General features: G+C 37.6%; 1 protein-coding gene across 1 annotated transcript; it reads right to left on the bottom strand.

Moving 5' to 3' along the window:
- Positions 1-11794: 11794 nt before the first annotated feature.
- On the bottom strand, positions 11795-20345 carry ZXDB (zinc finger X-linked duplicated B). Its single transcript, XM_087427084.1, is given in 3 exon segments — positions 11795-18663; positions 18666-18692; positions 18695-20345. Coding segments are annotated over 3 exon segments (2442 nt in total). The 5' UTR covers positions 20283-20345; the 3' UTR covers positions 11795-17836.
- Positions 20346-21206: the final 861 nt, after the last annotated feature.

Here is a 21206-nt window from a genome sequence, read left to right as displayed (position 1 = left end):
AATATTAGGAAATCCATTAGTGTAATCCATCATATAACAGGTAAGGATAAAAAGCTATAAAAAATTTAAGTTCTCTACATTAAAACCTACAAGACAGGCAGATCAGTGGTTGCCTGGGAATGGGGGTGGAGGAAGGAATAGATTACAAAGAGGTACAAGAAAACTTTTTGGTCTGGAGGAAGTGATTGTTATACTGATTGTAGTGATGGTTTCAAATGTGTATACCTATGTCAAAACAGATCAAATTGTACACATTAAATATGTGCAGCTTTGTGTCCTTCAATTATCCTCCAATAAGATTAAAACAAATAAATGTAAATATATATATATATATATATATATATATTGCTCTTCACTAGTCCTTAAGCTGATGGCTTTTCAGTCACTTACATTGTAAAGCTCATTCTCTAGTAAATTTTTCAATAAGTGATCATAGGAACAAAAGTCTGATATATTTTATGTTCATAATAATTGTTTACTGCCTCTATACTTGGGGATAAATTTAGGTACATATAAAATACATGGCTTAAACTTTGCTTCCTAGGTATCTTAAATATGTTACTTAACTGTTTTCTGACATAAAGTGTTGCTATTATAAAGGATAACACTAATCTGATTTTCTTTCCTTCATTAGTGACTTGGACTTTTTGACTAGATGCACAAAACATTTTTTTTTACTGTTCAAAATAAAATAATTTTACTAGAATATATATTAATATTGGCCTTTCTGATTCAATTCCCCAGATATGTGGTGTGACTACATAATATATGATTAAATTTTATTTTATTATATAAAAGCTTTTCTGAATAATAATTTTAGTGTTGGATTGAGAGAAATGTGTTAATGTCTCCTATTATAATTGTTTCTGCTTAGTGGCTCTATTATGTTGGCTTTTTTTCTGAAGCACTGTCCGTAGTTTTGAATTTGAATAGAAAATATCAGGATAAAATCAAGATGCTCTGAATTTTCCCAGCTATGTCCTCTGTAAAAGCTTAGAAATAATGACTAACCCAATAGTAGACCAGATGTGATCTCTAAATACCAATTCCCAACATAAAGAACCCAGTATTCTTGGAGAAATGACTGATTCTAGGACTAGGCAGGAAACATACAAGATGAGTTTGGGACATCTTGCCGTACAAGAAATTAAGGAAGTTATAAAAGAACACATAGTCTTGTAAAAAGAAGTAAAGAGCCAAATTGAAAGAGCACCCAGTGGACAAAGCTATGTGATATTGGGCCATGTTATTAACATCTCATACCCTCAGTGTAAACATCTTCTACAGCAGTGTTTCTCAAACTGTACCTTTCATGAGAATCACCAAGGTGCTTGTTTAAAACATAGATTCTCAGGCTCTATCTCGGACATCATGAATTAGAAACTCTAGAGGTAGGGCCTTGGAATAACTATTTTGAGTAAGTGCCCCTGGGCGATTTAGATAATCAGCCAAGTTTTGGAAACACTGCCTTAGAGAAACAGAGCTACTGTTTGAAAGAATTTGAGTTCAGGTGCATGGAATGAGCTAAGATGTTTTCTTTTGTTAAATAGTATTTTTTTTAGAGGAGTCTTAGGTTTACAGAAAAATTGAGTAGTAGAGAGAGAATCCATATATCCTGCAACCATTTTCCCTTATTGTTAACATCTTACATTAGTATGGTATATTTGTTACAATTAATGAACCAATACTGATATATTATTATTAGATAAGTCCATAGTTTATTCAGATTTCCTTAGTTTTTATTTTTATTTTTTTTAATTTTTTGTTTATTGCAGTAACATTGGTTTATAACATTGTATAAATTTCAGGCCTGTTCCTGTTTCAGGATCCCATCCTAGATAACACATTATATTTAGCAGTCATGTTTCCTTAGGCTGTTCTTGACTATGACAATTTCCCATATTTTTCTTGTTTTTGATGATGTTGACAGTTTTGAGGAGTACTGATCAGGTATTTTGTAGACTGTCCATCAATTGGGATTTCACATTTTTCTCATAATCATATTATGGGTTTGGGGGAGAAAGATAACAGAAGTAAAATGCCATTTTCAACACACCATATCAAAGGTGCATCCTATCAACATGACTTAGGTCTGCGGTATCAATCTTCATCAGCTGGATGTGGAAGTGTTTGTTAGGCTTCTTCATTGTAAAGTTGCCCTTTTTTTTCTTCCCTTTTCCATATTCTTTGGAAGGAAGTCACTCTGCACAGCCCACGCTAAAGGGTGAGAAGTTGTGTTCCCCCACCTTGAGGGCAGAGTATCTACATAAAATATTTGGAATTCTTCTGCACAAGATATTTGTCTTTTCTCCCACATTTATTTATTTATTCATTCATTAAATCATTTATTTCTATCACTATGGACTCATGGATATTTACTTTATACTTTTTATTTTGTTGCTCAAATTGTTCCAGGTTTTGGCCCTTAGGAGCTTTGTCATTTGGCTACACTGTCCCTTTGACATGCCTCGATCAATGTGGGATTTGTTGTTATTCTTGATGTTCACTCCCTTACTTTCTGAAATTATAAGATTCTCCAGGCTCAGCTTGTATATTTCCCATCTCAATCTTAGGATTAGTCATTTCTTCAAGGATTCCTAGCTCCATTTATTGAAGAATGGTATTAGAAACCAAGATCTGGGCAGTAGGTACGTTCATTACTACTGGAGTGTTGTTGCTTTTAGGCCTGCTCAGCTGACATCATTTCTCCCTTAAACTTTTGGTTGAATTCTCCAGTGAAACCATCTGGTAGTAGTCCTTTCTATTTTTGAATGTTATTAATTATTGATTAAATTTCTTTAATAGATATAGGCCTATTCAGATTATCTATTTCTCTTTTTGTGAGTTTTGATAGTTTTGTCTTTCAAAGAATTGGTCTGCTTCATCTAAGTTATAAAATTTGTAGGCGTAGAGTTGTTTATAGTATTCCTTATTATCCTTTTCATGTCCCTGGAAACAGTAGTGATGACCCCTCCTTTATTTCTAATACTGGTAATTTATGCCTTCTCTATTTTTCTTGGTTAGCCTGGCTAATTGTTTATCAATTTTATTGATCTTTTCAAAGAATCAGTTTTTGGGTTCATTGATTTTTGCCTATTGCTTTCCAGTTTTCAATTTCATTGGTTCCTGCTCCAATTTCAATTCTTTTCTTCTGCATGCATTAGGCTAAAATTGGTGTTGTTTGTCTAGTTTACTAAGGTAGAAGCTTAGATTATTGATTTTATATCATTCTTCTTTTCCAATATATGTATTTAATGTTATAAATTTCCCTCAATGCATTGCTTTCACTGCATCCCACGAATTTTTATAAGTTGTATTTTCATGTTCATTTTGTCTGAAATAATTTATAATTTATCTTGAAACTTTTTCTTTGACCCATGTGCTGCTTAATCTCCATATATTTGGGGATTTTTCTAGCTATCCTTCTGTTAATGATCTCTAGTTTCATTCCATTGTGATCTGAGAACATAGGTTGTATGATTTCTCTTCTTTTACATTTGCTAGTGTTTGACAGCTTAGAATGTCATCTATCTTGGTGAATATTCCATGTGAGCTTGAGAAGAATATCTATTCTTCTATTGATGGATGCAATATTCTATAAATGTCAATTAGACGAAGTGGATTGATAATTTTGGTCGGGTCAACTTTATCCTTCAGACTATAATAGTGGATTTGTCTATTTCTCCTTTCAGTTTTACCTTCTTTGCTCCATGTCATTTTTTATTTTTTTTTCCCCTGGGGAAGCTTCGTCCTGAGCTAACATACATGACTCTTTCATACAAGCTCTTTCAGCTGTAATCCTGTTTTTATACTGGAGCCCTATTGATATTGTAGGTAAGGTGTAAGGGAGATGAAGCCTTCTATAATCTTATAAATTTAGTGGGTCTTTTAGTGGGTGTGTGTCCCTGGACTATGACCTTTTCAAGTGTTTCTTAGCATCCCCCACCCTCAGGTGAGACAGGAAGCCTAGTGGGCATTAGAGTTGAGTAAATGTTTGCCCCTAGGTGAGATAAGTCTCTGAAAAAGTCTTTTCCCCTGGAAAGTAGCCCTTTCTTATAGAAAGGCTTCGTGCATGTTTCAAAATGTTTCTTCTTCCCATTTCTCTACTATTTGCATAAGGGGAATTTTCTTGATTCTTCACTATGAGAACCTGGTGGGGTTTCTGGAGGTAAAATCCACAAATATATGAGAGACTCGAAATACTGCAGTCCCCAGGAGTTTCTCACTCTCAAGCTAGTCCACACTTCGCCTCCAGCAATTTGTCATATTACTAAGTCTTTCTACCAGTTTTTTGCTTCAACAGCTTCTGTTGCAGGTAAGCAGATCTTGGATGTGATTTTCTGTATTCACCTGCCTCTCCACATGTCAGGGAGGTAGTTTGCCCTATGAACTTAATTCTTTGATGGGTCCAAGGAAAGGAATTGATATTCAGGTTGTTCAGATTTTTCTTGTCATAAGGATGGGAGAGAGAATTTCAAATCTTTTTACATGTTGGAGTTAAAACCAGAAGTCTACTATTTTCTTTTAAAGTTAGTGGATTTATTAACTTCTGGTTGATGAGAGATGGGGAATAAACAATTATTAAACAATGATCCTAGAAACACACAGGCATTAACCTTTAGAATAAATGAAATTGAAACATTTCAAATATTGGTATTTCTTATCTTGTCTTCAATATTTCCTATAGAATCTCTTCCAAATTATGCTGGTTTGTTCTAAATATGGCACGCATCATTCACACACAAACATAAACACACACAGAACACACTCAGACTTTCTTACATGTATTTCTTACCTTAATCCTCTTATAAAAGTGCTAAGAAATTTAAAAAAAGAATTATATGGCATATATGACAAAGGCCAATTACAAATTTGATATATCTCTACATTTTATTTTACAGCATTATTTGAGAGACTTCAAAGCCTTCAAAGAGTTAGCTTAATTTTGTGAAAATCTTCATGTTCCTACTTAACACATTTTAATAAAATGTTGCAGAACGTTTTTATAGAGGAAATCCAATGTTTTACAAAAAGGTAGTTTTAATTTAGGAGAATTAAATAATCTATTCTGTTTTAAAAAGATTATTCTAATTGCCCAGGGAGTAGGTAGGGTACTAATATGTTTCCTGTAGGTAATATTCATTCAATATTCAGACAGGAACTCTCTGAGGCAATGGGCTTATAGTTGTGAAGAAGACTAAAACAATCCTTCCTTTCAGGAAGCTTATGCTTTAGTGAATACTACAGACAATTCTATGACATAGTGTGATAAGAGCGATAGTATCATGGTATATTAGTCATGGAGATATATACATATATATCCAGAAGTAAAAGAAGTTCATTCCAAGAAATGAAAGAAGTTCAGTGTAGCAAGATTATATTCATAGGGCAAGAAGTAGAAGCTGGAGACATAAGAAATTTGTATCTTATTCCAAGACTAACAGGAAGAAACTGAAGGGGGTTTGGATAAGCAGTGACAAAAGCAGATTTATTCTTCAGAAAGATTCTAACCGCTTTGTGAAAATAAATAAGTTGCAAGGAGAATTTGGAGTCAGTGACACAGGTCAGAAATGTATTGTTGGAATCCATCCTAATGAAAATAGTACATTGACTCAAGGATGTAGTATTAAGCATGAAGAGGTGGGGACACTTTTCAGGAATGGTTATGGCATTTAAGTGACAGAACATGGTGATAACTGACTGTGAGTATAGATGGAGAGGGATTCAGGCAATGGTGATGTCCAGATTTTTGGCTTGGTCAACTGGGAGACATAATGAAGATACCTTTCAATGAAAGAAAAAATATTTGAATAGGACACATTCATTTTGCACATGCTGAGTTTGAGGTGTCTGTGGGGCATCTGAGCTTAAATAAATGACACTGGAAAGGCAAAACAAAATGTATTAATTCAAATAATGCAGGAAAATCAAGTTGATAAAAAGGGTTTAGAATTACAGAAAAATCTGGGAAAACTGTATACAGATATTCTCAATAAATATCATAGAATCATTCCATTATTTCAGTATTGCTATTTATTCAAGCTCATTTGAACGGAGCCTAAAAATCTTTTCAGTTAATCTGACAGAGTTAAATATACTTCAGCTTTAAATTTTTATTATTTTATTCTTTGTATGTTTATACATACCATCATATTTGTTTTTGTAATATTCCAGGACACAAAGTAGAAACTATTGAGTTTAGTTACTCTCTGAAATTTGTATAGTACAGATGATAGAAATGGAGCCTATTCTAAAGAATTAATGTATGTTACAATGCTAATGTTTGAAAAGTAGAAAATATTTAACAAATGCAATATATTTTTAACTGGTAAAGAGAATATATGCAAAATAATGCATTGGACATTAGTGGATAATAATTAAATAGATGGAAGTTTAGTACACAATGATCTTTCATTTAAATGAAATTTGGTTAATTCAGCAGGCATTTATTCTTGGCTAAAATCTAAGACACTAAGCATGTCTACTTTATTCATCTTTAACTAGGCCCCTGGGAAAGCACAGAATGCTACAATCTTCTAACACAAAAGAAATAGGTTAAATATTAATTTGAATACTTGAAAACAGGAAAACAGTTATGCTTCTTTTGTTTATTTCTAAAACAATCATCCTGAAATATTCCCTAAGACTAAAGTAGAACATAGAATATAGAAGAGCCAGGTGTCCTGGCCATACATTACAAGATTATACAGAGTAGGTAAAAATGGAGTTTTTACTGAACATGCTTTAGTTAATAATGTTTTATATAATAATTTTATTTGAATCTACCACTTCGAACACACTTGTAAAGAATGTTCTTCTTGTTGCATTTAAACAAGAAGCACTGCTATTTCCGGAAATTAAAAACATCACAATAAAAATCAGGTCTTCTCGGGCCGGCCCCGTGGCTTAGCGGTTAAGTGCACGCGCTCCGCTCCTGGCGGCCCGGCTTCGGATCCCGGGCGCGCACCAACACACCGCTTCTCCGGCCATGCTGAGGCCGCGTCCCACATACAGCAACTAGAAGGATGTGCAGCTATGACATACAACTATCTACTGGGGCTTAGGGGGGAAAAATAAATAAATAAAATTATAAAAATCAGGTCTTCTCATTTTAAGGAATCTATGTATTGTTAGAGAGACAAAGAGAATGATTTTGCCAGAATCTTTCCTCATAACTTCAAGACCACATATTCCTTAAATGTAATGCAGCTTACAAAAATTTCAAGCAAAAAGGAACTTACATACATATTATTTAATATCATCTACAGGTTTAGAGAAGACTTACTTTATTAAACATAATGTTTAACATAAATTCCTTTCTATAAAGAAAGGAAAACAGAACTAGAAAGATTCATAAAATGTATCAATAGTGTATCCAAATTATTTTCACAAAATATGAATTGGATATCTAAATACATTAGCAGTCAGATATATTCAGAAAAAAGGCAAAGTATCCATTGTTATTCAGCATTTAACCAAAACATTAGACATATTCTAATCAAAACACAAAATAAACACAGTTTCACAAATGATCTTGGAGATAAAAGATTTAAATTAAAGAAGAAAAACAAATTGTGAAAAAGAGTTAATATTGATATGTGTCAAGAATAAATAGTACACTGTAATAGGATAAAAGAGGTTTTAGAGTTATTCATATTTGTACAAATCTCTACACAGAAAACTATATATCTATCTATACACACACACATACACACACACATGCATATATATATATATATCTCAAGGGAAATTAAAAAAAACACTTAAATGGAAGGAATATACTATGTTCATGAATTAGAAGACTCAGTATTGAATCCCAAATAAAGTCCAAGCACTTTTGCTGTGAAAATTGGCAAGCTGATTCTAAGTGTATATGAAAAAGCAAAGGGCCTATAATGGTCAAGATAAACTTAAAGAAGAACAAAGCTGGGAAATTTACACTACCAAATATCAAGACTTATTATAAAACTAAAGCAGTACTGGTGCAAGGACAGACAGACAGATGGAACCAAACAGCACAGAAACAGACTCAAACACATATGGACACTTGATACGTGACAAAATGAACACTGCAAAACAATGATGACAGGGTAGTGTCTTTAATCAATGGGGCATTTGCAAAAATTAATTCAAGGTAGATTGTGGATAGAAATGTGAAAGGAAAAACAAGTTTCTAGAAAGTAGTAACATAGTAGAATATCTTCATAATCTTGAGGTACACAACAGTTTTTTTTTTGTTTGTTTGTTTTGTGAGGAAGATCAGCCCTGAGCTAATATCCGTGCTAATCCTCCTCTTTTTTGCTGAGGAAGACCGGCTCTGAGCTAACATCTATTGCCAATCCTCCTCCTTTTTTTTTCCCCAAAGCCCCAGTAGATAGTTGTATGTTATAGTTGCACATCCTTCTAGTTGTTGTATGTGGGACGTGGCCTCAGCATGGCTGGAGAAGTGGTGTGTCAGTGTGTGCCCAGGATCCGAACCCAGGCCGCCAGTAGCGGAGCGCACGCACCCAACGACCAAGCCATGGAGCCGGCCCTGCAACAGTGTTTTTAAAGACAAAAAGCACAAACCAAAAGAGAAAACATTGAAAACTGGACTAGGTTAAAGTTAAAACTTTTATTCATCAAAAAACATTATTTATAAGAGGGAAAGGTGTGAGATAATATCTTTGTCATATATCTAACCAAAAAGTTTATTTATCCTGAATATATAAAGAACTCTTAAAAATCAATAAGAAAAAAAAGACAAAACTTTCACTCACTGAAATAAGCACAAGACCGAAATAGGCACATTCAAAAGAACATATCCAAATGTCCAATAAACATGAAAAGGTTTTCAAGCTCATCAGTCATCAGAGAAATGCAAATTTAAAACCACAATAAAGTACTACTAGACAACCAATCAGAATGGCTAAAATTAATAAAAGATGAAAATACCCATGGTTGGCAAGGACATGAAGCAAATAGAACTCTTACACACTACATTTATAAACCATTTCGGAAAACCAACAGTAACTAATTAATTCGAAACATATGCTATCATATGACCCTAGCATTCTACTCCTAGGTATTTAATCAACAGAAATCTATATGCAATCGCACTGAAATATATACACAAGAATAGCACTATTTGCAGTAGCCCAAATCTAGAAACAATGCAAATGCCCATCGACTTTTGAATGCATATCATGTGATTCCATATAGAAATTCAAATGAGTTAACTGCTACACTCAATAAAATGAATAAATCTTACAAACATAATGTTGAGGAAATGAAGCCAGTCATAAAATAATATTTACTATATAATTTTATATACATTTATAAAATCAGCAAAACTGATAACATTAGAAGTCAGGATAGTGGTTATCATTGCAGAAGAGTGGGGACTTTGAAAGGGAGAGGATACAAAAGGGGTAGCTAAGGAGCTGGTAGAGTTCTATTTCTTGGGCAAGGTGGTGGTTACACAGTTCTGTCTTTCATATTGGTGAAAATTCATCAAGGTATACACTCATATTTGTGTACTTTTCTGCACGTATGTTGTACTTCAAAAAATATGTAAATATAAATTCTATAAATGAGAAAACTGTGAAACGCTATGTGGTTGCTTGAAACAAAATAAAAAAATAATTAAAACATAATATAGTTTCAAAAATGCTTACATATAAGCATTCATCTGACTGTGTATTAAAAAGAATAATCAACAAATCCCAAATAAGTAAAAACTTTAAATGTTAGTAATTTCAATGATCTGATTCAAATATCCGCTGTAAGTGGAAAAGAAAAACTCCTCTACAGAATATTTCTTGTGGAAAGCACCATCTACTCAGAGTGTCAAGTAAAATAATAAGCTCTAATTTGACTACATTTTGGCATTTCATATGGCGGCCTAAATTAAAGAAACTACTCTCTTCACTGGTTACTATGTATTCTGGGTGATTCTCCATGTAGCTAGTAGTAGAGAGACAATCATTAACTACTGTAATAATGTCTATTTGAGAGCTTTATATTGCTAACTGTAACTGGAAAATACAGAAAATATTCAAAAAGTGCTACTGAAATTTCTATCCAGATGTGGTTGATCAAAGATTTTTAAGAAAGTAGAAAAACATGTGACTCTATCGTAAAAATGTTCCTTATTTTTTTAACCATAGTGCATCCTTTTTTCAACCTTTGGGAAGAATTTTCAATGCTCTTTACTACTGTCTTACTATGGCTATATGAATGGAAAGTTAATTCAATATTAGCCACAAATCCACGTTACATTTTACATTTGTGAAATATTTTTGTTGTTGTTGCAGAAGAATCTATTATGAATCATAGTAAGAATCACCTCCCAAATAAAATATAATGAAATATTATTATATTTAAGGATAGTGTATATTTTATATTTGGGTTTCAAAGTTTAAGTTCTATAAAGTGACCTTTGTAAAAATAAAATATAATACCAGCTAGTCAATATTTTAAGGTCCCAATTAATGACAATGTTTTACATGGAGTTTTAAAAAATGGGCTTCTATATGTTCATACAATATGGAAGATCATATTCATTGGCAAACTTGATAAATATAAATGGATAATTTTAAATAATAGAATCAAATAGGATTTTTACTATGAAATTGATCTTAGCACAGAATTTACTTAATAGTTTACTCCTCAACTTTTTCGAAGAACTCTATCACTGATCTATGAATGGGGAGAAGCCTGCCTCACTTTCTCCATTTTCAAAGTAGCCAATATTCCAAGGCTATCATTCTAAATATTCCTTTTTGTGTGTGTGAGGAAGATTGGCCCTGGGCTAACCTCACTGCCCATCTTCCTCTACTTTATATGTGACACTGCCACAGCATAGCTGGACAAGTGTTGCGTCAGTCCACGCCCGGGATCCGAACCTATGAATCCCGGGCTGCCAAAGCGAAGCGCATGACCTTAACTGCTACACCACCAGGCAAGCCCCCTAAATATTTATCTTAAAAGAGCTCTAATTTTCGGGCCGGCCTGGTGGTGTAGTGTTTAAGTTTGCACGCTCCATTCCAGCGGCCCAGGGTTCGCAGGTTTGGATCCTGGGCACAGACCTACACGCTGCTCATCAAGCCATGCTGTGGCGGCGTCCCACATACAAAACAGAGGAAGATGGGCACAGATATTAGCTCAGGGCCAATCTCCCTCAGCAAAAAGAGGAAGATTGGCAATGGATGTTAGCTCATGGCCAATCTTTGTCACCAAAAAATAAATAAATAAATAAAGAGCTCTAAGTGTTATTGCTTCCAACATCCAAAGATTGAGACATACTCAAATAAATGTGGGAAAATATGCCCCCCTACACAAAAAAAACTTATTGAGTCAAAACAGTTTTTAAGTGGAGATAAGGTATTAAATGTTGACATTTGCTTTTTCACTATTATCATAAATCTGATTGAATTATTGTTAAAATTATAACAAAATAATTAATAATTAGCACCAGGAAGCTACAACATATGTGAATTTGAGGGAAAAATGCTAAATTTTGTTAGAAATAGCAAGTACTAAGGTTTGACTCTAGTAGGTGTTAACTTTCTGATGCAGGCACTTTTGACAGGAAAGGACTCACTGTGGCATCACTAAAGTTGGAACTAGCCTGGAATAAACTGCTGCTGCTCCATTTGCTGGAATTTCCACTAGGGTTCTCTATTCTGGCCAATTTCCAAGCACACATGTGGCCAGCTTCCCTCTGTCATGTGAGCTAAATCTCACCCTGAAGTTATTTTCCCATTTTATATTGTAAACAGATGATGTAATCTATGTAGAAATAGAAGTATAATGATGTACACCTGAAATTTTTACAATGTTATAAACCAATGTTACTGTAATAAACAAAAAATTAAAAATAAATAAATAAATAAATAAATAAATAAAAAGAGGGAGATTAGTCTTGTTTAAAATAAATAGCATTCTTTTGCAATTATGCTATAATGAGAATGTCTGAGATTTCAAAGTGTGTTTGTTTTTGTTACCTTTTGTGATTGTTTTGTATCTTGGACACTTAAAATTGCTTATCATTAAAGAAAGTTTTATTTTGCTATTCTAGAACAGACTGATAGTGTTAAGCTACCGTTCTTTTACCTAGAAATAAAAACACAAGTTTGTTTACCTGCCTCCTCCCTGCCGCAGAGCATTGGTGAACTTTTAGCTTTCTCCCGGTTAAAATCTAATTCTCAGCCTCAAATGTTACATGAAATTAATTACTATCTCCTTCCTTCCAACTAGTTTGTCTATATGATGAAGTTACCTTCAAAATAACGTCCAGGGCGGCCCCGTGCCTTGGCGGTTAAGTGCGTGCACTCCGCTACTGGCGGCCTGGGTTCGGATCCGGGGCGCACACCGACGCAATGCTTTTCCCGCCATGCTGAGGCTGCGTCCTACAAGTTTTCATGCTATCACTTGTCTCATGATTTTCTCTAGTGACAGAAGTGATTCTGGCTAAGGAGCCCCAAGTCAAACTCACACAGATCCAATACACAGAACCAGGGATACTGGATTTGACAGTCTTATTCCTGCCTGCTCCAACTGAGACAAATGCAGGTAATACTCACTCCAATAAAGTTTTCACAAAGAACTGCTTAAATTAAAGGCAAAACTTCACCAAACGATGGCGAAGTCTTGTGATAACATATAGATTATTTCACCTTTAACATAAAATAAAATAGTCACTGAATCTTGAAAGCAGTAGTACAAAAGACACTCGATGAACAACAGAGACTGCATAGCTCATTTTGATGCAGAGTAGTGTGGAGAGGTAATGTAATATCCAGATTGGTTTTGTCCAATAGAAATATAACAAGAGCAATATGTGTAATTTTTAAGAATTTTTAATTGTGATAATATGTGTAATTTTAAATTTTCTATAGCCACATTAAAAAAGTAAAAAGAAACTGGTAAAATTAATTTTAATATTATATTTTAAGTAAATATATTTAAAAGAAAATGTTCTCACACACAAAAAAAGGATAAATATGTGAAGTGATGGATGTGTTAATTATCTAGATGGTGGGAATCCTTTCACAATTATATATTAAATCACTATGATGCACATTTTAAATATCTTACAGTTTTGTCAATTATACCTCAATAAGCTGAAAAAAATATTCAAATATTATTCAGTGTGTAATCAATATAAAAATACTAAGGAAATATTTTAAATTTTTGTACTAAGCCTTCAAAATCTGGTATTTTGTGGGATACCTCAATTTGGATGCTAAATTTTGATTGGTTAAAGTGAAATTTAATCCTACTAAAACAATAAAGTGGTGTTTAACAGAAAAATATTTGTTTTAAATTTAAATGTAAATTAACCTAATTTAATTAAAAATTCAGTCTCTCAGTAATACTAGCCACATTTCAAGGGCTTCCATAGCCACATATGACTAGTAGTTACCATATTGGTCAGTGCAGATCTAGATCATTCAAGACAAGATGAGGAGGCCTCTAGCAATTCAAAGGGAAGTAAAAGAATTGTAACTGTAGGTAGTTCTGAGCATGGCTGAGGGAACCAAGAAAAAGGTAATGTCCCTCAGTTGTCATCTAGAAAGTGGATAAACCAAAATATGGATAGCTTATGCAGGGATAACTATGATTTATCAATTATCATTTAACGAAACACCATCTTTACACAATCATTTCTGAAAAGGACTTTTCCTTACTTCTCTCATTCTGTTAGTAAAAATACTATTACAGTGTGCAAGGAAACCTGAATTATCATTCCTGATTTCTCTCTCAGTTTCTCTATGATGATATCAATCTATCTTCCTAATGAGGCACTAATACTCCTTCCTCAATTTGAAAACATCTTCAATATCTGATCCTTCCTTTTCTTTCCCATTGACACCATTCTAGTCCAGGCTTCATGCTTCATCATATCACACCTGAATTACTACAAAAGATTTCTAATTTTCCTATTCCATTCTCCCATCTAATCCACATTGTACACTTCCATTACATTAACCTTTCTAAGACATCATTTTCATGATCTGACTCCTCTGTTAATACATATTCACTGGGTCTCACCTGTGTCCAGAATAAACTCCTCATTATTCTTACTGTTTTTTCACCTCTCGGTCATTTTGGTACCAAATTAAACTTTTTCTGTTTTTGTTCTCCAATTGTTCAATATATGTTTTTCTATATCCTCCCATCAACTGTGCTCTCCTTAAAGGTCAGAGATGCATATTACTCTTCTCACAGAACCCTCAATATGTTATGTTGTATTTTGCACAATGATGCTTAATAAATATTTAATTTGAAATAAATACAGTGGAAACTCCAGGTAACAAATTGCTTTCTCATATATTCCTGGATAAGAACATAAAAAGTTTAGGTCACAGAGACAAATAAACTTAATCTATCCATGTTTCACTCCTGCTACTCAAGCATTGAGTTATATTAATTATACTAATTGGTAAAAATGCCAACGCCAATATATTTTTAACTTATGATCAACAGAGCCCCTAGAAACAGACTTATTTCAAAGCCCTCATGCTATTGTTTTCAACTGGCAAGATTTCTTAATAAACCAATGACTCAGGGGAAGCAGAAAGGAAATAGGATTAAGTTAAAACATGTACCATTATTTAAAAGGAGTGATGGCAACTTCATGCCACCACCAACAGAAATTAAACTTCTTACCTTGAAAGTATAAAAGGGTTCACCATTTTTCTAGAAAACGATGCTGAAAGATAACTCATTTGAACATATTTGTCCAATGAAACTGTTGGCCCACGGACAAATAAAAGCTTTTATTTTTGAGAAAAGTGACATTTGTCCTTTGAACATTCCAACAGTGAGTAGGAAAAAATATATTTTATGATTTTGTATTGGGAGGAAGTTGATTTAAGGAATTAAAAAATGAAGTCACAGTATTAAATTCTTTTCATATTTAGATGATTTATTTGATGTTCGCTACTTGTGTGTTCATTTCAATCCTCGACACATGTATCTGCCAGACACTTTTTAAGATCTATTTAAGAGGTCTTAATGAATGACAATATTTTTGAAATGTGCTTTACGAATACAAATATTTTCAAAGCAAAGAAAGAAAACGGTTGAATGAGTAAACACAATGAAATTCTGAGCATTTCTCTGATTTACAAAAGTATGCCTACTTTTTGTTTTTCACTAAATGAATACAACCACTTTAAAAAATATGTGTGTGTGTATGTATGTGTGTATACCCACAAACAGTACAGAAACATTTCAAAGTGGCAAATTTTTAGTACACTGCCAAAGTGCTACAATTAACTGTCATCCATAGACATTCACATGCAAACACTACTGGACTAGTACACTAGAGCAAATAAGAGTATAAGCAGAACTCCTTGGCAAAAACTTTTAAAAAATGGAAATAATGAAACACATATCCACTTCTCATCTGAACAATATAGAAAATAATCTCTTTTATCATCTGAGTCATATATATACACAGCATTATCTAAGCTCATAAAATAACTTCTTACTGTACACACAGAACTGCAGTGTACACTCAGCAGATGTTATCATTGGAAGAAAATGGGCCATGAGGAGAAAGTCTGCGGAATAGTAGCAGGGTAGATATCTCCTTTAAAAAACAAAAAAGAAAGGCATGGCAAGGACTAGAATGCACATGCAAGGGAGAGTGGGAAGAAAGTAAGCAGAAAGTAACAGAAACCAATTAAGGGGAAAAGAGAAGCTAGTTATGACACAGGAATGAATTATGAAACTTGGATGGATGGGAAGGGAGAGGTAAAAAGAACCTTTCTCCTTTATTTTAAGCTATATATAGAACTGTCACTAGCCAAGGCCCATTTGGAATGTGAGTTGGCTAAATTGTCATATGAGTTACAGCATAGATTTTGCCAAAACTACCACACAGGGTTGATCTGAATGAGAAGTAAGACACCAGTTGTGAAGATGTTCCAAAAAGTCAAAATGTTACACCCATACAAGACACACAGTTTACACAATATTCAGATTCGATCCTTCCTTCCAACTCCGGGAAAGTGCAAACAGCGAGCTCTCCAGACCACAGAGATGAGCAAACCTTCTCTGCTCCATTATAAGAGTTTCACGCAACAGCAGGCTCCACAGTCACAGTGCGGTCTGACTTCAGAAGAAGAACAAAGACAGTGAGAAATTGATCTAATGGAGAAGGATGCAGATATACCTGAAAGCAATGTCACCACTCCTGACATTTCCCCATAGAAATTCCTGGGGGGAAAATTGTTCAGTGGAAGGAATAAAGACATTCCCTATACTGCTTCACCCAACTCTATAAACCTTACTGTCTGAATAGGATTAAATTATCCCAATTTCTCCCTTACAGCAGGAAGGACTGAGAGGGTAAAAGAGATTATATAAATTCATCAAAATATGCCAAAGCACATAATATTTTTTCTTACATATTAAAAACTAGAAAAGAAGAATACTCTGAGGTGTGTTAGCTATGTGTGTGGACAGCTATGACCATTTGACAGCTAGGAGACAGGCTTAGTGAAACTAATTTACTCAATGCCACTTATCCAACACAAATTTGATCCTGGGCCTGTTTCATGTCAAATCCTGGCTGGCAATTTCTACAACAACAAAGCCTCCCATCATCAAAAGAGGTCAGTAAGATAAACAATGAGATAGCCAACACATTTTTTTTTCTTGTTAGTTCTATCATTATTTAAGAAAATATTTTGGCATAGAATAATACTTCTATTCAACTTTTATAAATGCCTTAAACAGCATTTCTTCCTCTGCTAATAGTAACTCTACAAGAATAGTTCATGCTATCCAAAGCACAGATAATCATGAATTAATGTACTGATCATCAGCAGCTCCAAATATCACAAAAAGAGAGAAAACTAGACATTATGTGCCGCCTTATAAAAAAACACAAGAGGACGACCTATGAAACATTCCTGCCCCAAAAATCATTTTCCAATCTGATCAAGTTTCTAGATCCAACTACCAAAGTAAGCAAACAGAGGGTAGAGGAAATTAACACCAAAGTGATGTAATCACCAAAACTTTAAGACTGTGGCAAATGCTACACGTGAAACAACCTCATTTCTTCATAAACAAAATTGCAAGGAAAGAAAGAGACAAAGGGGAAACATACAGTATATTAAAAAGACTTAAGAGACTTACTGAGATGCTAATTGTCAAAAATATTAAAACAAGTAGCATTCATGAGACAATTGGAAGTTGGAACCCTGACTGGATATTTATTAACAATTATTGTTAACTTTAAGTATGATAATTGAATTGTAGTGTTTTCCCAAAAGAGCTCATTCTTTATAGAACCATATGTTGAATACTTATGGTTGAAATGATGTGGTATCTGGAATTTTTTCCAAAATAATACTGGAAAAGGGTTACAGTGGAGATTACATAAACAAGATTCTTTGTGAACTGATAATAGTTGAAGTTGGGTGCCAAGTGCATGGATGTTCATTACATCATTATGTGTATTTTATGCATATTTGGAAAAAAAGCACATGCAACACCATCACTGAAAAATGCCCTAATTTTTTCCAAGGAAAGAAGCATACTATCAAGAAATCACAGAGCTGAAAATACCTTAGAAACAATCTGCTCAAACCACCTCATTTTATAAATAAGGAAATTAAGGCTCAGATAGGTGAAGTGACTTGCTCAGGGTCACACAACTTGTCAGTTCCAGACTCAAGATCAGAATTTAAATCTCCAAACTTGTAGCCCAGGGCTCTGTTCTTTTTCAAACCTATAAGTCATGACTGCATTTAAACGTTTAGTCCAGAATATCCTTACAATTGAGTGTAATTAGTAAAAGTAAGCCATGTGGCGGGGAATGAATAGAGTTAGTTCATACCAAAAATGAGCTGCCAGTCACTGTGATAAGATCTGTTTCTTTCTGAGAACCATGGTTTCCTGCTGCATTGGAGAATCCAAACTGGGTTTCTTCCTCCTGTCCAAAGAAGTCAGAGTCAGGATGTATGTTCCATTCTGCTTTGGTTGGCGTCAGCAGATCTGAGACACTGTTTTCACAAAGGGTGCTTGAAGGAGTCAGAGCATCTGTGTCCACTGTTAGCTTACTGCTGGGGGTCAAAGCTTGGGGGTCTTGACTCGAGTTTTTCATAGCCAAAGAGCTCAGAGATCCCAACGGCCCAGCACTTAGACTTGAGACATCATCCATTTCTAAGGGGCTCTGCTGAAAACCGGCAGCTGTCGTTCCAAAAAAGAGAGAGGTATCCAGACTTTGAGGAAGGTCACTGGTGGCCATCAAGGCCCGAGGGTCCACAGCCTGCCCTAAGGAATTATTATTAGCGGGAAGGTTCCCTGCCAGAGTTGAGCTCACGGAAGCCACATCAATCGTCAAGATTCCAGAGTTCACCAATGCCGTGTCTAGCACCGCAGCAGAACTATTGCCAGGCACGTCAGAGAAGAGAGGCACTAGCTCTGCATCGCTGAGATCCCTCTGTCCCTGGCTGGCAAGTTCACTGCTGGGCGTAAGAGAATTTGCAGCTTCTAACTGAGCTAAGAGATCCTGGCCTAGGTTGTGCCTTTTGGCCATGTGGGTCTTCATGCTGTGCTTGGATGTGAAGAGTTTATTACAAGTGGAGACTGGGCAACGGCTTTTCCAAGTGTCCACATCCTGCAAGTGCTTCTTGGAGTGAATGTAGAGGCTACTTGAGCAGAGAACCTGGCACAGCAGCCTTCCACGGGCACACAAACGGCTTTGTTCCCAGGTGGGTTATGCTGTGGCCTTTCAGATGCTCGGCCCTCGTGAAAGATTTCCCACAGCCTTCCACAGGACACATGAACCTCCGGTCATCGTCGTGCTTCCTTTTGTGCCTTAAGAGTTTGGACATACTGGTGAAGTTCCAGCCACAGCCGTCAAAATCACAAAGGAAAGGTCTCTCGCCGGTGTGGCTCCGCAGGTGAATTTTCAGCCGACAAGCTTTGTCGTACTGTTTGCTGCAGCCAGGAAAGGAGCAGGAAAAGAGTTCCTGTTCCCTGAAGTGGGCGCGGTTATGGGAAAACAGGGCACTCACTGTGATAAATGTCTTCTTGCAGCCAGAAAACGCGCACTGGTAGGGCCTCTCCGGCTCGAAGTGGCTGCGCTGGTGTGCGCTGAGCTTGGCCTGTGTGGGGAAGCTCTCCTCGCACACCTCACATTTGAACGCGTTCTCCTGTTCGTGGCCCTTCATGTGCGCCTTGAGGTTATACACGGTGGTGAAGCTCTTGCCACAGCCCTCCACCGGGCAGCCAAATGGCCGGAGTTTGTCGTGCGACTGCAGGTGCCTCTTGAGTTTGTACGACGTGGTGAAGGTCCAGCCGCAGCCGCCCAGGGGGCACTTGAAGGGCCGCTGGCCCTGGCTGCTGCTGTGTGTCAGCAGGTGCACCTTCAGCTGGTGCTTCTTGGCGAAGGTTTGTCCGCACTGTGCCTCTGGACACAGGTACAGCACCACGCCCGGGCCCGGGCCCAGCGGCCCGCGAGGACTCTCAGCGGCGGCCGGCCCCTCTGCCTCCTCCTCGGGCGGCGGGACGGGCGCAGGTTCGGCCGGCTCGGCCAGCAGGAGGTCGGGCGGCAGCTCGGGGCAGTCGCCGGGCTGCGCGGCGTGCGGGACCTCTGCTTGCGGGGCGATCAGACCCCCCGGCTGCGGGGCAGGCGAGACCCCAGGCTCCCAGGCTGGCGGCGGGGGCGTGGCTAGGGTGAGGACGCCGTTCTCGAAGCGCAACAGCAGGTTTTGGTTGTGGATAGTGACGGTGCCCGCGAAGGCCGCGGCGGGGCCCAGGCCTGGGGCGGGGATCGGGGCAGGGGCCTGGGCCGGGGCCCGGGCAGGGGCGGGGACTGCAGACAGGCAGCGGGAGCCCAGCGCAGGGTGGCCCGTGGGGTTCGCGCTGCTCTCGCCCCCCTGGAGCCGTGAGCCCTGCTCGGCCTCCTCCCTCCATACAGGCCCTGAGGCCTGGCCGGCACCCGCGGTCTCCACGTCGCCACCCACCGGGTCCAGCAGCACCAGGAAGAAGTCGTCACCGCCGCCGCCGCCGCCGCCGCCGCCGCCGCCGCCAGCGTGATCGGGCCTCGGCGCCAACGGGCCCGGGCCAGGGCCCCGTGAGGCCGCGCGGGCCTCCTGGCGCCGCCGCCCGGGCCCGCCATCTTGCGGGCCCCGGAGCAGCAGGAGGCGGTGCGCGGGGGCCTGGCCAGCCCGCGGGTCAAGACCTTCGTGGACCCGGCCGCCGCCCGCGGAGCTGCCAGCGCCGCCGCCCTGTCGCGCCCCGCGAGCCGGGAGCAGCCTCGGGATTTCCATCTCCGCGTCGGTGAGGCTCCGCTGGAACCAGAGCCGCGGAGGAGGCGCAACCCCGCCCCCTGCCGCGGGCCCGAACACGTTCCTGAAAGGGAAGAAAAAAATGTGCAATGCGCAGAAACTGGCCCTATCAGATATTAAAACGTGTTTAACGCCACAGTGATTTAAATATTCTGGTACTGGGTCTCTGGGACAGAATAGAAAGCCCAGAGGCAGAGCCTGGTATGCATAAATAAGTTCCACAGTTAATATTAGTAGGAAATCGAAGAGGTCTTCCCAGGTAATGGGGAAATGACAGTTCATTCGGTAAATGGTGCTGGAATAAATGGTGCTAACTTAAATCTGTACCTCACTGTATATACCAAAATAAACACACCCCCAGCCCCTCCCAGTGCTAAGCATGGTGCTTAGCACTTTTCATGTGTTAAAAATTATTTATTGGCTGGCTGGCTGGATTGATAGATGAGAGAAAATTCCCGAGAGAATACACTACGTGTCAACATTAAACTCCCATAGTGCTAGCGATTCCTCTTGAATACGATGTCCTTCGCCCCTCCCGCTGTCCCGCCAGACAACGTCCATACCCAGAACTGTCGTGAACAAGGTCCTCAGGAAAATTTGTCACAGAGTTAAATTTTTGTCCTGCCGATGCAGAGATTAGAATGAATAAGAGGTGAGGCCAAAACAGATTAGCACTGTTCACCCTAGAAATGCAAAGCCTGGAGGATGAAACAATTTATATTGAAATCTGGAAAACCCAACCCTCTCCTGGGTTGTACAGTGCACAACCTAAACCAACTCTTTGCCCTACCACCATTGCTTGTGCCATGGTAAATTTCATGTCCAATCTCACAAGACAATGAGGACATTCCTCAGCTTACTCTAGATTTTCCAGCACATGGAGGTCTCTGGACAGGAGTACCAGTT

The sequence above is a fragment of the Ceratotherium simum genome, chromosome X (genome assembly GCF_057802395.1).
Source record: "Ceratotherium simum simum isolate JZ-2026a chromosome X, ASM5780239v1, whole genome shotgun sequence".
Classification (NCBI taxonomy): Eukaryota; Metazoa; Chordata; class Mammalia; order Perissodactyla; family Rhinocerotidae; genus Ceratotherium; species Ceratotherium simum.
Note: the sequence above shows the minus strand (reverse complement) of the source record. Positions and strands in the feature narration are given on the sequence as shown.